General features: G+C 56.3%; 2 protein-coding genes across 2 annotated transcripts; one reads left to right on the top strand and one right to left on the bottom strand.

Annotated features, from left to right (window-relative positions):
* Positions 1 to 417: 417 nt before the first annotated feature.
* NKX6-3 (NK6 homeobox 3) lies at positions 418 to 2,603 on the top strand. The gene is made up of 3 exons (XM_058820306.1): positions 418 to 856; positions 1,985 to 2,154; positions 2,222 to 2,603. The coding sequence occupies exons 1-3, from the start codon at positions 475 to 477 to the stop codon at positions 2,450 to 2,452; spliced, it is 783 nt and encodes a 260-aa protein (XP_058676289.1). The 5' UTR covers positions 418 to 474; the 3' UTR covers positions 2,453 to 2,603.
* A 1,776-nt stretch (positions 2,604 to 4,379) lies between these two features.
* Positions 4,380 to 15,083, bottom strand: GPAT4 (glycerol-3-phosphate acyltransferase 4). The gene is made up of 13 exons (XM_058820142.1): positions 15,051 to 15,083; positions 12,781 to 13,733; positions 10,216 to 10,285; positions 9,679 to 9,976; positions 9,527 to 9,601; positions 8,899 to 8,988; positions 8,696 to 8,789; positions 8,183 to 8,298; positions 7,863 to 7,918; positions 7,464 to 7,549; positions 7,158 to 7,286; positions 7,003 to 7,082; positions 4,380 to 6,382 (listed from the first exon to the last, which is right to left on the bottom strand). The coding sequence occupies exons 2-13, from the start codon at positions 12,943 to 12,945 to the stop codon at positions 6,274 to 6,276; spliced, it is 1,368 nt and encodes a 455-aa protein (XP_058676125.1). The 5' UTR covers positions 12,946 to 13,733; positions 15,051 to 15,083; the 3' UTR covers positions 4,380 to 6,273.
* Between the last annotated feature and the right edge of the window lie 192 nt (positions 15,084 to 15,275).

Here is a 15,275-nt window from a genome sequence, read left to right as displayed (position 1 = left end):
GCCGTGTCCCCTCTCCTGTCCGGTCCTGTCCCGTGTCCCGTCCCGTGTCCCGTCCCCGCCGCCGCCTGTGTTCAAAGCTCCATTTATCTGGACCTCACCAATCAGGCGCTGCCGCCCCGGCTCAGCCAATGGCAGCCGCGGCCGCCGACTCCTGGCCAATCAGCGCGCCGCCCGCAGCCGCGCGGCCAATGGCAGCGCGTTATTCTAATGAGCCCGTCTTTATCAGAGAAATGTTGGTGCTGCCCGAGCCCAACTTGAGGGGCCGGGGCCGGAGCCCCCCGAGGTCACCGGGACCCACCGGGACCCCCGTGCCAGCCTCACGCACGGGCAGCGCGGATTCTGGGGCTCTGCAGCCGCCGGTGGCAGCCCCGCCGCGGACCCCGGGGCTCCGCACAGCCCGCAGACCGGCGGCGATGGCCCAGCCGTCGCACCTCGGGGGTTACGGGCTCTGAGTGCCGCCTCGCTGCTGCAGCCATGGATGCCAACCTGCCGGGCACCTTCCTGCTCAACGGCCCCTCGCTGGGCGCCTTCCCCGAGGCCAAGGCGCCCGTTTGCCAGTACTCAGTGCAGAGCTCCTTCTACAAGCTGGCACCCCCGGGGCTGGGCGCCCAGCTGGCTGCGGGCACCCCGCACGGCATCTCCGACATCCTCGGCCGGCCCGCGGCGGCGCCCAACGGCGGCATCCTCCCCGGGTACCCGCACGCGGGCGGATTGAACGGACTGGGCTCGCCGGGCGTCTATTACGGGCCCCAGGTGGGCGCCCTCCCCAAGGCTGGCGGCGAGTACCTGCCCAGGGGCCGGAGCTGCTGGGCGGAGGCGGCCCCGGAGTGGCGGGGCGGCCGGCAGTGCGGCGGCCGTAAGTACCGGGGGGCTCGGAGCGGCTGCTGCGGCCCGGGGGGGTCCGTGGGTACCGCAGGGGATACAGACGAACCGCACTAAGGCGAGGGAATGGGCCGGGCTGTGTCTGTTCCATTGCCCTGCATGAGGTTGGTCAGCGGGCTCACCCAGGAGCCCAGTGCTGGAGTTGCTGGACCTCAAACGGTCACAGAACTTTTTGGCTCTAATGGCAAATAGTGGCTACTTTCACATAGTGGGAAAGTGCAAAAGCAAAGCAACAGGAGCGGTGTTGCTTTGCCCCAGAGACAGGCAGAGCCAGGGCGTGTATGGGGAGTGGGGCAGAGTCTGCATGAGCGAGCATAAGGGTCCTGACTCTCATACAGCCACAGAGAGCTCACTAAGGGAGGGGAGAGGGAGGACACAGCGAGTCGTGCATGTACAGCAGAGGCCAGAGCACCAACTGCCCCCACTCCTGCCAGGATTTGTCATTAGAGCCGATTCTTTGCCCCCAGGCAGCCACAGCTGGCAAGGACAGGCAGAGCGCTCTGGCTCACAAGATCTCCCTGATTCTCAAGCAGCCTCACTGGGGTCCGTGCCTGGGTGGTTCATGGCAGAGACAGGCAGGATCAGGAGCCCCAGGCTGGCAGCACTGCTGGAGAGCTGTCAGGGGCATTGCAGAATGTTGCTGCTGTCCCACAGGGTGGATGGGATGGGTGCATCCTCTGTCCCGTGGCAGGTTGCGTGCAGCTGTTCAGAACCTGCAGCTCTGCTCCCCTTCACCCCTTTGCAGGTGATGGTTTTGGAGCAGATGGGTTAGGCAGCCACGAGCCAATGACCTGCATCCTGCAAGGTGTGGGACATGGAGGTGTTCCCACTGCTGCATGGCTCTGGGGTCAAGCACTGTTGATAGTCCTTACCCTCTCAGCACAACCACCTAGCACTGTCCTTGACCAGGAGGTGCCTATCCCACCTGTGGGACCTTTACCCTGGGCAGCTCAGCCCTCCTGTTACAGGGGAGCAGGAATGAAGTTTTAATTTGCAGAGGAGCGGGTGTGGAGGGATTCTCTGGTCACTGAGTGTGGACAGAGAGTTGTCCAGAGCCGTGGGCTGCCCAGAGCTCACCCACTCCTCCCTTCCTCTCCTGTAGCCCCTGCTCACCTGGCTGACAGCATCCACAAGAAGAAGCACACGCGCCCGACCTTCACAGGACACCAGATCTTTGCCCTGGAGAAGACATTTGAGCAGACCAAGTACCTGGCAGGTCCGGAGCGGGCACGGCTGGCCTATTCCCTGGGCATGACCGAGTCCCAGGTGAAGGTGAGTACGGCGTCCCGCGCGGTCGGGGCGCGCAGCGTGCTGCCCGCTAACCGAGCTGGGGCACCAGGTCTGGTTCCAGAACCGCCGGACCAAATGGAGGAAGAAGAGCGCCCTGGAGCCCTCCTCATCCTCGCAGCGGGCGGGGGGCTCTGGCGGAGAGCGGGCGGCCTCCGAGACCGAGGACGATGAGTACAACAAACCCCTGGACCCGGACTCGGATGACGAGAAGATCCGGCTGCTGCTGAGGAAGCACCGTGCAGCCTTCTCAATGCTGGGCTTGGGCACTCACAGCGGCTGAGCGGGGGCACAGCCTGGCCCCTCTGAACGCCCCCTGAGCAGCACAGAGCCCTGCCTGGCTGCTGGCATGGATGGAGCTGCATGGGGAGCACGGCTCACAGGGCTGGGAGCAGCGCGCTGGTAGTGGCAGGTGCAGCTGTGCCATTGATGAAATAAAGGTGCCAGTCAAGTCCCAGCACTTGTTTCGTGGTCCAGGGTGGCCTTGTGAGGCTGGGCTAGAGAAGGGTTGGGGATAGGATGGACGGGGCAGGGTCTGGTGCTGCATGTGGCACAGGAGGTGCCCACAGAAGAAGGGGAGCCCTGGAGATTTTCCCAGGGTGTGACCCAGCAGCAAGAGCTGCTGGTTCAAAAGTCACTCACTGGGGCCTCTTACTGGAAGCTCTTAGCAGCAAATAAATATCATTTATCTTAACGGCGTGAGTGAGAGCCCATTCACCTGTCGGGGCTGCAGGATTGATGTGGCATCAATAACCCCAGTGTGTTTGCCTGCCAACCTGTTGGGTGCCCCCCTGCTCTGTGCTGCACCCCTGTGCAAGGGGGGCTGCACATTCAGATATTTGTGTGCACATGGGGCTGCACACCCCCTGTTCTGGCTCACCAGTGGCATGCCAGCTGTGGGTGCCAGCTGTGGGTGCCAGCTGTCCTTACCTGCTGAGGACACCAAAGGAGCTCCAGCTGGCACAGACAACAAGCTTGGCAGTTGTTCAGCCAAGAGCCAGCTAAGTGCCAGGCAGGTGTGAGCAAACACGTGGGCTGTGTCTTGGAAGGAAATCGATAGCAGATAAGGCACTGATAGCAGCAGAGGGGCAGCAGTGGGGCTGGGGAAGGGCTGCCCCTCCCTGCAATGTGGCTGAGTGCACGCTTGGGCCACTGGCACCTTTCAGTGCTGGGCACCAGCCTTGTGTGGGGCTGCAGATCATTGCTGTACAAGGCTCACACTTGGCTTAAAGCCCTTTTCAATGTCTCACTGGGCTCTGGGCACTTTGCAAGGAGCTCTGAGTGCTCAGTGCCACTTTTCCAGGGCTTAGGGCACTGCTGTCCCTGCTCAGGTCCCTCCCCAGCCCCTGCATTATGAGGGGCTCATAATGCTCCCCCCTCAGCCCCTCTGCCTCCATGGGACAAATGCTGGGCCAGGACAGAGCTGATGGAGCTTTGGGATGGCAGGGAGCTCCCTTGGGAGCACAATGCCACCAGGAAGGGACACATCACTCTGTGGACAGAGCCAGCACTCAGCAGCAGCAGGTTCCACATGGTGGGAGAAGTGAGGGGCTGCTGCTGCTGGGATATTTTTTTAACATTTTCTAAGCTGCCCCCAGCTCGGCTGACAATTTTTAATGTACTAACTGCCTGGTCCAGTGAGCTGATTAATTGGTGCTGTGGAGATCAATACAAAACAGAAAATTAAAACAATTTTAAAGTGATTAAGTAGTTTAACACCTGTCTGATGCCACGTCAGGGCTGGGAGACAAATAAAGCAGGTGGCAAAGGGCCTGCTGTAGCCAGGGAGAGTGACAAATGGCTGCTGCAGCCTGGCTGCCCTGTGCATCCCCACGTTGAGACAGGACCCCAAACAGTGCAGATCCACACAGGGATCAGCCAGGTGGGCAGGACTGACCCTTCTCCTTGTGCTCGGCTCCAAATTTGAGCATTGCTGCTGTGCCCATCAGTGCTGGGGAGCAATCGGCAGCTCTGCCAGGCTGTGCCCGGTGCCAGGCAGCCTCAGGGTGTGCGGGCAGAGGCAGGAGGCACACGGGAGGTGCAGAACAAGGCAGGCCAGGCTGGCAGGCAGATGGATGGCAGCTCCGCTTCAATTCCGCATCGCTTTCCTCGCAGACAAACCCCGTCGGATTTTCATAAATCAAAGCACCACACTGTTTAATAAAAATTTATTGACTTACAAGTGATTATTTATCAAAAGGCCATTAATAGCAGCTTCGGGAATGATGTGCTACTGGGTGGTGCGTGGAGACTAATAGCAAATCAATGCCAGCAGCCGGGCAGAATGCATATGAGGGCTCCTGGCCCCAGTGGGGTGCACGGCTGCTGCAGCCAGAGCCAGCAGCCCCTACCCCGTGGGCCACCCAGTGCTCCCCCCCTGGTTATTTATGGCTTCCAAATGAAATGATCGATACTTTTAATCTAGAGCTAAATTTATTAACTTTCTCATCGGAGAGAGACGTATTGACTGGGGGCATGGGGTGGGAGAGGCAAGAGAAGATGGATGTGTGCCTCCTAACCTGTCCAGCCAGCTCCCTGCCTGCTGTGGAGTGTCCTGAACGCTGCTGGGGACTGTCCCCAAGCACTGCAGGGTGGCTGCATGTCCTGCAGTGCTGAGGAGGGCTCTGCAGGCTGGCTCTGCAGGTTGGCTCTGCAGGCACCTGCAGCTGGATCCAAGTGCCTGAGGGCAGGGCAAGGCTGAGCACCTGGAGGAAATGTCTGTGCCGGCCTCAGAGAGGAGAGCTCTGGGGACACAGCCCTTGGTAGGGCTCTCCTCCTCAGGAGGGGCTGCTGAACGGGGTGAAGTGAAGGAGATCAGCAGGCAGTGATGTCCCTGTCCCCAGGTGTGTCCCCAGCTGCAGGGCCATCCACAGCACTGCCTCAGCAACCCACAACTCACTGTGCCTCCCCAGAGCAGGGCTCTTCATCCAAATGGCCCCTGAGCTGGCAGCCAGAGCAGCAAAGTTCCATCAGGAAATTTAAAAAGTGAAAATTCAGATTTAAGGCCACTTACACAGAGCAGCTGTCCTCACCTGGCATGGCAGATGCCCTTCCCAACAAATACTCAAAGTACAAAGGAGGCACTTTGGAACTGCCTTCTCCAGAGCAGTAGAAAATGCAAGCAGGTTTCAGCAGGTAGCAGTGCCTGCAGAAGAGAACCCAGAGAAGTGCCCAAGTTTGTAGGAATGTAAGGAAAATGGGAAAGCACATGGGAGAAATGCTCAAATGCAAGTTGTTTTACCAAATAATTTACGTGCAGAGCAAAAAGGGGCACCACCTCCAGCACAAGATTTCAGTTTTTGTGCGTGCATGACAAGCTCAGATGCCAGTTTCCCTCAGGAGATATTTGAAAAGGGATTTGCTGCCCTAGCCATGAAGTCTTGGGCTCTCCTACACACTCCAGGCTCCCACTAGAGCATGTAGAGATTCCTCAGGAGCCCCACCTGCCACTGGGGGGACACCTGGCACCCCACAGCCCCAGGGGACAGAGGGAGATTTCCAAGGAGTAAGGAAAGGATTTCCAAGGAGTGTGATCCTTACTGCACCAGGAGCAGGGAAGAGGCTGCTACTCAGACACTGTAGAAGCAACAGTCTGGGTCAAGCTGACAGCAAGGTGGCGAAAGAAAAAGATTTCTCCTGGAAGTGGATCTGAAAATGGCCTGAGAGGCACATGCTGCTCCTAAGGGGTTTGTGCCTCACACATGAGTGGGACAGGCTGATGAGGATTCCCCTGGTTGTCAAGGCAGCCAATTTCAGCCCAGCTCAGCAGCTGTTGTGTTGTGAGAGACCTGTGATGACACACATGCACATGACCCCAGTCCTTCCCTGGGCTGGACACACCAGATGGAAGCACATGACACCATCAGAGTTTCATTTAATACTGCCCCTGCACGGGGCTTCGCTGTAACAGTAACAAGAAGGCATCTTTGCCATGAGCTGCCCAAAGACTCCAGGCAGCATTAGTGCTCCTCAAAACAACAGCCAGAGGATGCAAAAGCGAGTCCCAGCAGCTCTGGAGGAGCCCAAGTCCAAAGATTGAGTTGAGAGTTCTCCAGACAAGCCCTGGCTGTGCTGGAGCAGGTGGCAGTGCTGGAGGCAGCACACTCAGGAGCGGCTCCGGTCCTCGTGGCTGCCTACAATCATTTTGCTGTAGAGTTTCTGCTGCTCCTCCTTGAAGGCATCTTTCACCTTCTCCCTTTTCAGTCCTCCATCCCTGGGGAGAGAGTCGTATCAGAGAGGCTGCAGGCAGGCACCATCTTCATCTGGGCAAGTCAGAATTCCAGTGCCACGTGCTGCCAGGGCACACCTGTCCCCAAAGGGCATCACTTCCTTACCTGGTTCTGCCAGGAGCTGCCCCCATGGCCCTGCACACTGAGCTCAAAATAGCAGCTCTGCCAGAAACATGAGCTACTCTAGCAGAGCTACAGGAGACTGCCAGCCTGCCTCCTGAGCTCTGAGCCCTCAGTGCCTAGGAAAGCAAGTTCCCAAGCTGAACACACCTTGCTGAGCGGAAACAAGCCAAACCCAGGGCATCCCAATGCAAGCCACAATCACAGAATGAAGCTCTGATGCCCAGCATACAGAAGATGCAAAGATTTTGGTGCCTACTACAGAATGACATTCCTCCCCTTGCTCTACCCTAAGCAAGGGGGTAGAACTTTACCTTACCCTGAGCAAGGGGGTAGAACTTTACCCTACCCTGAGCAAGGGGGTAGAACTTTATCCTACCCTGTTCTACTCTAAGCAAGAAACAAATGGAGCTCTGCAGCCCATGAGCACATCCCAGGACAAGGAACTCTGGCACCAGGAAGAGAAAAGCCTGCTGGGACTCACCAGAGCAGATCCACAAGGCCCCCCTGCCTGGCAATGGCTGACTTCACTCGATTGGCAAACTGCACTGCGTCCTCTTCGGGCTGGGGCAAAACAAGAGTGATCAGCAGGAGCAAAGGGACACACAGGAAAGTGGTCACACATCTGGGTCACCTTACCTGCCTGGTCATTGGGGGCAAGTACCAGACACTGCAGACAATGGCCCAGCTGGTCATCATCCTCAGGAGGTAGGTCACCATGCCATACTTGCTGCTGTTCCAAAAGGCATCTCCAAACTGTGGGTCATACTAAAAGGCAGAAGAGTTCATGAAGTGTCTCTGAGGCTCCAACTTCAAGCCCAAACTGAGCTAAAGCTCAGCTCACTACATGGAGTGACCTCAGCTTCCCTGTGCCCTCAGAGCAGGCTGGGCTGGGCTGCCAGGACAGAGGTACAGAGGGACAGACAGACTTGTGCCTTGTCATACCTTGATGGCTACAGGGTAAACTGTAGCTCCAATTTCGAAGCTCCCCTTTTTGAACATCATCACAGATGTGTTGTTGATGCAGGTTCCTGTAAGAGGCAAGCACAATCTTAACTTTCCTCTGCAAATCAGGCCAGAAGTCTAAGCTTAAGGGCAGGGCAACAGGAACCCAGCAACTCTCTGCAATTCTCTGTCCAAGCCCTGCTCTCTGTGTGCACAGAAAGGGTCACTGGGACATCATGTGTGTCACTCTAGGCTCACTCAGCTCTAAAGACACAGTGTCCCTTTTGTCTCACTGCAGGGTCTCAAGCTCTTGGCTATGTGAGAAGGAAAGGAACAGAGATTGGTGCTGTCTCAAGGTGCCTTCTCCACCTGGTGCTTCTCTGGCCTCATTGCACTCACCTTCTGGAAAAATAAGAATGGGCAGCTTGCTTTTGTCCTGGACATGTTCTGTGAGCCTAAAGAGAAGAATGTCAAAAATCAGCAGAAGGGACAGACACCCTCAGTAACAATCCACACAGCACATAACCCACACCCTGCAGTCACCAGGCACTATCAGGCTGCAAAAACAGGGGCACAATCTCCCAGCACTTATGAGGCCTCATCCAAGGGAGGTGAGCAGCTCTGTACCTCTCCCAGCCCTCAGAGGCACCCTGCAGGCAGCTGTCACCCACTGTCACCCACTGTCACCCGCTGTCACCCGCTGTCACCCACTGTCACACCTTCTGGCCACGAGGTGACGATCCTTGACCTCGGAGCGCTCGAACCAGACGTGGGGACAAGCTTTCACCATGGCTCTCTGGATCACACCCATGAGCCCTCCATGGATCTGACCCACCTGAACAGGGCAAGAACACACAACTTACAAGACCTGGGCACACACAAAAGTCAAAGCTGCATTCACAGCCAGACTGAGGTTTATCTTCCTGCCCTCTGGAAAGGCTAAGAGGAAAAGCCCCAGGCTGTGATCAGAAAGACAGACACAGCAAACCCCAAGGGCTTTCCCCATGGGGAAGAACTTTTCTCTTCCAGCAACAGCAAAGCCCAGAGCTCTTCTTGCAAAGCTGCACCCACAGACCCCTGGTGCTCTGAGCTCCAGGCTGAGCTTGCACACCACAGACAACAGTGCCCCACTGTGTAATGCAGGGCCAAGAAGTTCTACATGCTCAAAGGACTCTTGCTGCCCCACAACAAGCTTTGCTGCCCCCTCCATGCAGGCAGAGCTGGTACCTTACCATGGCATAGTAGCCATCACTGGCCAGGATGATCACATCAATGGGGGAGGTGTGATTGGCCACACAGATGCCTCCATTTCGGGGTCTGTTCTCTCTACAAAACAAAGGCAGAGGTGAAGAAAGAGGAAAGAAGCATGAGAGCTCCATAATGCCCAGCATGGAGCACCCCTGGGCAGGGACAGCCTGGAGCACACAGCCCTTACCTGTCATGGTAGGTGATGATGGCTGTGAGGGCACGCACACAGATCCTGTAGCACATCAGGTGCACGTGTTTGCTCAGGAAATCCTTACACCTGCAGCCCAGGACAGAGAACATCACTCCCCATATATATATTCTATATATTATATATATTGCATATTATATATATATATTATATACATTATATACATTATATGTGATATACATTATATATATTATATATTATAGCTATACTATATATATACAATATTGTGTATATTATGTATACACAATATAAATTGTATGTACTACAATATCCCCTGTAACAGTGCCACTCAGCCCAGTGAAATCTACAGAAACACAGCATGCCCTGAGCTCTGCTGTCAGCTTATGATCACTGATTCTTAACTCAAGAGAATAAAATTTTGGCCTTTGCTCTTTTCTGTTATTATTTTTTTCAGAGGCCACAGCGCTTTGCCACAGGCTTAGTGCTCACATCTAAGCCTTTTGTTGAAAATTACAGGGTGCCCATTCCTCAGAGACCACCTGCTCTGCCTGCAGGTGGTAGAACACAAAGCTTTGTAGGGAAATTTCAGGATTATATATAAGGATGGAGCGCTCCCCATCTGCTTCTCCCTCAAAGATGCACTCACCTTCCATTTGGCAAATATCCCACCACTGTGGTACCAGTCACCAACAAGCTGATGCCAGTAAATGCCAGGGCTATCCTGCAGAAAGAAGAACATGCTAGAAAAACCAGGCCAGCAGCACGTTCTGGCAGGCAGGGGCCAGGATCAGGACCCACCTGAGGGGCAGGAGGAAGCAGTAGCGGATGAGCACCCCGAGCCCCCAGAGCACAGTGAGGCGCAGGCTGATGTACTGGAAGTTGTAGTTGGTCCTGCTGAGCAGGTTCCAGGACTCCAGCTCTTCAGCTGAGAATCTCTTGGTCACTTCATCATCCATGATGGTCTCGATGCCTTTGCGGCAGAAATAGAAAATGTCCGAGAGCTCAAACTCGGGCGTGTCCAGGGCTTTGCCGCTGCCGCTGCGGCGCAGCTCCTTGATCTCCTCCTCCAGGGACGTTGGCTCCTTTGCAATGATACCTGCGACACACCACAGGCAGCTCTCAGCAAAATGGGACTTGCCCGCTCTAAGAGAGACAAAAGTCACCCTCCTCAGGGTCCTCTTCCCTTCCCTCCCCACTGCCAGGGTGCTCCCTCATGAAACAGAGCTCTCCTCCCTCCCACATGGAAAAGATTTCCCAGCAGCTCAGACACCACATTTACCCCACGTCCCCACAAGAATTTTGATCTCCATGTACCCATGCAGGGCAGGATCTCACCATTGACATAGGGCTTGTACAAGGGATGGTTCTTCTCCTTGGCACCACGCTCTATTCTTAGTGTTGCCCACTGCAAGACAGACAGGACGACCAAGATTGGCAAGAAACTCCACACTACTGCCCACTTCAGAGCTGGCTTTCAGGAAGGACCATAGTGCAGGAGAGAAGATGGGGCTAAAGCAGGAAGCTTCCATACAAAAAAGAAAGAGTGAGTGATGAACCCAGCTGAGGTGGAAACAGAGACTGGCCCGGGAAACTGGGAGTGCCACAGGGAGGAAGAGTTCAGTGGTGAGATGGCACAGCAAGGTTTTCTGCAGTTTCTGTGACCTCTTAGCTCAGTGGTGAGATGGCACAGCAAGGTTTTCTGCAGTTTCTGTGACCTCTCAGCTCAGTGGTGAGATGGCACAGCAAGGTTTTCTGCAGTTTCTGTGACCTCTCAGCTCAGTGGTGAGATGGCACAGCAAGGTTTTCTGCAGTTTCTGTGACCTCTCAGCTCTGCTGCACCTTGCACACGTGGTTGCCACTGCACAGCTTCTGGGCTGTCTGCAGCACACTGTAGGAAGCTGGTCAGGGCACCAGTGCTACCCTTCAACCCTTGTTTCTTCCAAATTCAAAGCAGAGACTGTTTTCAGGTTGCTGCTGACACATCAGGCTGAGGATGGGAAGGGATCCTGTCCCCTCTGATTCAGCTGATGGCTGCTGCTGCTTCTCAGCTCAGCAATCTGCCCAAAACAGCAGCAGCAAGCACCCTCAGACAGCTGGTTGCCAAACCCTGTGCCAGGACTACTTGTTCTATCAGCTAATTTTCAAGGGCAGCAGCACAAACTGCAGGCTGTATTTCTGTGCAGAATCCCTGCCTGCCCTCCAAATAACCTTCACAGCCTGTAATTCATACAAGGCCTGGAAGGAGAAGCTTCTGAAGAAGAAGGATTTGTGTACAATGTGTTTCTCTGTGAGGAGGGAAGTTGGGATTGGGAAGAGCATCCCAATCTGAGCCCATACCAGGAGGCAGCAATGAGGGAATGCTGATTGCACACAGAGCATCCTGCTCACCTTGCAGCTGCCTCTGCCAGCAGCCACACTCCAGCATTGCACAAGGCTGCCTGGATGCTGCCATCCCAGAGGTCAGGAGAGGAGCTGTGACCTCACAGGAGCTCAGCAGCCTATGGGGAAGGCAGTGCTTGCAAGGCCAGCTCATCTCCTGACTGTGGCAGCAGCAAACCCAGACTCCCACCTGAGAGGCACCAGGTAGGTGCCCTCCCTGCCACCAACACAGCTGTGCTGCTGCCAGGCTGTGCCCCACAACACTCCCAGGTGCTGCCCCTCTGGGTTCCCAATATTAACCTTGAGTGCTGGGAAATAGCCCTCCAAAATACAAATCTATGGTCAAATTTAATTTCCACCAAATCAGTGACCAGTTGTGCATGAGTGCTCCTCTATCCAGCCACTAAAATCCTTTAATAAAAGGTGGAATAGACTTCCCAGTCTTTTCAGAAAAATAGTTTCAAACACCAATATAGGTGTGGAGAGTAAATGTTCCTGAATTGAAGGAAGAGGGGAAAAAAAAGAAAACATTGTGAAAAGTTCTTTTTAAAACTTTTTTTCTGCCAACTTCAGTCAGTAAATTTGTAGTCAGGTCTTCTGATACCTGTGTTAAAAACAAAGCCCAGGGCCTTCCCATTTATACCTCAGGTTTTTGGGAGGACTCAAGAGTTTAAAGAGCTGAACGCTGTGAGCTCCAGTCCAGGGATACTCTGGGGACAATCAGCCCTGTTCCAACAGCAGTAGCTACACCACACATCCTTTAGCAGCACAAACTCCGTATTTAAGAGCCTAAAATCTCCCTAGCAAACACTTTGTTTCACCTGGGCTACCAGGGTAGGGTGGTATAGGCTTTACCTACTACTCCTAGTAAATAAAAAATTCTGGTCTGGTCAGGAACTTGCTTCAAGAGGTGTTGGCTCAGAGACAGCCCATAAAATTAGTCCACCAAAGGCAGGCAAGGGAACAGCATGACAACAAGCTGGAAAATTCCACTTGGCCTCTCTGTGCCAAGAGGGTGGGCAAGGGCTGCTGGTTGTCCTCCAAGGCAGCAGGTCCAGGCAGGGCTCAGTAGGTGACACTCCAGGACAGCAGAATGTGGAGAGCTCTGGGTTTTGGCCACAGACCACTCAGGGCTTGCAGCACAAATGTCCTGCCTTGCTTCCTCTGCTCTTGTTTCCTCCAAATGTGACTCAGACAGGAGCAGCCTGCTGGCTCTGGTCCCTCCTCATCACAGCTGACACCAGTGCAGCAGCACCCTGCCCTGACTGGGACATGAACCCCTCCAAGCTCCCCCTCACATCCCGTACCTTGCCAGACTATTGCTTTACTTGAAGATTTACTAGATTAATTACAGGGAAAAAACAGCCTGAGATGAGTCAGAGGTCAGCTGGCAGTAGCACGACATCCACAGCCCTATCTTCCACTCTAGTCACCCAAAATCCCCTCCTGAGGCAAAAGCCTCTCTTCCATGCTTGGAAAAACCTCTGTAAACACAGAGAACACTCTGAAAATACGACTTACCTGAAAAATCTTTAATAAAGTTTTCATGTAAACCTTGCGGATGCCGAAGGAGACTCCAAAAATGGCTGGCACGATGATGAAAACCAGGAGCAGAGTGAAGAGGACAGTTATGGAAATCCCCAAGAGATTAACCACTAGGCTGTCAAAGGGCAGCAGGAGGAACATGGTGAAGGGCCCAGGCAAGGCTGGTGCCCTGCAGCCAGACACAAGGGCTGCTCACAGCACTGAACCAATCCTCCTGTTAGTCAGCAACAGTGTCACACATGCACCGAGTCTGCAGCGTGCTCGGAGACCCCATTCCAAAGTTCACATCCTCTCGGGGCTCTGAGACAGGGAATGCCACAGGATCAGAGAGAGCACTTGGGAAAACAAGCCCAGAGTCTGCCAGGAGCTCGGCTGAGTTCAGACGATGCAGGCCAAAGAGCTCAGAGCACACACACAGCTTTGTCCAGGGGCAGGGCAGCAACACGAGTGCAGGAACTGATCTCCTCCCAGGCTGCCACTGAGCAAGTCCTGCTGCGGGGCAGCTCCTGGAGAATCTGGCAGCAGAATGCCCTGGGGGCTGCTGAGAGCATGCAGAGTCTCTTCAGAGGGACAAGGTGGAGTCCATCCCTGAGCCTGCATTGGAGGAGATCGAGGGAGTTGGCACTCACAGGAGCCTACCGTGTGTGCAGCTATTATTGCTCTGGCCACGAGGGCACGGGCACCAGCACGGCTGCTCCTCGCATGACGCCTGGACCCGGTTCAGTTCTGGAGGCCCCTGGCATCCGCTCACGCTGAAGGGTCATCACAGACACCGATGAAAGCTTGTGCTCCTGGAAAGCTTCCAAACAGCAAGTTGGCTCCTTGGCAGATGTGGCACTCACATGCCAGCAGCAGCAGAAGAGGAGGAGGACAGCACTGGAGTCTGCAGACCGGAGAGATGCCAACGCAGAGACAGCGGGCTCTGAAACCTGCAAGGCAGTACCTGGGCTGAGGTCACACCATTCACAGCAGCTCCCCACAGCAAGACTGAGACTCTATATCAGCAACTCTGATACTCTAGCTACGGCCTGTCACTGTCACAGCCCAGGGAATCACCTCCTGCTGCCATTCATCCTGTATGGTCATACCATGCACACTCATCCAGAGCCACGCCTACGGCACAGGATGCTGCAATCAGGTCTCGAGTACAGGAAAGGAGTGACAGAAAACCCTTCCTCGTGACGAAGCCCTTATCATGTCTCTCATTTCAGGGGCATCCGAGAGAAGTGAGGAAGTCAGGCACCGAGATTCCTGGACAGGCATCACTTCCTCTGCTCCTGTCTCATCCCCAGTGACAAAGGGCAGATTTACAAACAGTGCAGGACAGGAAGTTAGCCCCTAAGGGGAGAATTACAGCTCATGATTAGTCAAAGAAGAACTCGCCGGGGCACAGGGACCAGCCAAAGGTCCCATACCCACAGGGTCAGCAGTGCCTTATGATAAAAAATTAGTATACTCAGGAGAGCCTGCCCTCTGGACACCACATCCACAAGCTACCCGAGGATGGGATTTAACAGAAAAGCACACAGAGCAAAGGAGAGTCTGTAAAGATCCTCTTGCTCCCCTGTACACTGTGTTCCAGCTGCTGATTAAACACTGCTGTACCAGTAACGCCAAGAATAGCGTTAGCGCTTCACAGTGACACACAGACCGTGTACCGTCGGCTCGTCACCCACACGTGTCCATGATGCCACCGCTGTCCCCCATCACAGGCAGGACCGGTCACACGGGCCCCTGAGGCGGCAGCGCTCCGTGAGGACTCAGCCGCGACTCCCGTGCCCCAGTCACCGGCACGGCACAGCCCACGTGTGCTGCGGCCCTGCCCGCGGGCTCCCGCCGCCCGCAGCCGCCCCTCCGGCCCCGCCCCGGGCTGAGGCACGGCCGGGCGGGCCCGGCAGGCACAGAGCCCGCTCCGCTGTGCCGGGGCCGCAGCGATTCACCGCTCGGCACAGCGGCATAACGGCCGGGCCGGGGCCGCGGCGAGCGTGGATCGCAGCTCGGTTCCCCGGGAGCGCGGCGGGGCCAGGCCCGGCCCTCCCGACGCCCTTCGTGCTCGGTGCGCGCGGCGCGGGGACGCGCGGGGCCGGCGCGGGGGGCACTGCGGCGCGGCCTGAGGGAGGCCGCGCTCCCGGGGATAACGGCGGGCGGGCGGGCCGCGGCTTTTCTGCCGGGCCCGTGCGGGGCGGGAAGGGGCGCGGAGGCCGCCGCGAGCGTTCGGTCACTCACTCACTATCTCAGTCACTCACCTGCTGCCGCCGCCGCCGCCGCCACCGGGCCCCGCTCCGCCCCGCCACGTGCCGTGCGCGCCCCCGCACCGCGCTGCGTGCGTGGCGTCAGCGCGCCGCCCGCGGGGCCGCGCCCGCCAGGCCGCGCCGCTCACTCCACCGCCGGCTCCGCCAGGGGGCGCCCGCGCGTCCCTCCCGCCGCCCGCTGAGGGCCCGGCCCCGCCCCAGCCCCGGAGGCGCACAGGA

The sequence above is a fragment of the Ammospiza caudacuta genome, chromosome 26, assembly GCF_027887145.1.
Source record: "Ammospiza caudacuta isolate bAmmCau1 chromosome 26, bAmmCau1.pri, whole genome shotgun sequence".
Lineage (NCBI taxonomy): Eukaryota > Metazoa > Chordata > Aves > Passeriformes > Passerellidae > Ammospiza > Ammospiza caudacuta.
The sequence above is the reverse complement of the archived record's forward strand: the minus strand, read 5'-3'. Positions and strand labels throughout refer to the sequence as shown.

Excerpts from the sequence above, each read along its gene's own strand:
- GPAT4 (XM_058820142.1), bottom strand. The coding sequence starts at position 12,945 with ATGTTCCTCCTGCTGCCCTTTGACAGCCTAGTGGTTAATCTCTTGGGG. Across the intron at positions 10,286-12,780 it reads CTTTATTAAAGATTTTTCAG|TGGGCAACACTAAGAATAGA; the intron begins GTAAGTCGTATT and ends TCTGTCTTGCAG. Across the intron at positions 8,299-8,695 it reads GTGATGGCTACTATGCCATG|GTGGGTCAGATCCATGGAGG; the intron begins GTAAGGTACCAG and ends TGCCCTGTTCAG.
- NKX6-3 (XM_058820306.1), top strand. The coding sequence starts at position 475 with ATGGATGCCAACCTGCCGGGCACCTTCCTGCTCAACGGCCCCTCGCTG. Across the intron at positions 857-1,984 it reads CGGCCGGCAGTGCGGCGGCC|CCCCTGCTCACCTGGCTGAC; the intron begins GTAAGTACCGGG and ends CCTCTCCTGTAG. Across the intron at positions 2,155-2,221 it reads TGACCGAGTCCCAGGTGAAG|GTCTGGTTCCAGAACCGCCG; the intron begins GTGAGTACGGCG and ends CTGGGGCACCAG.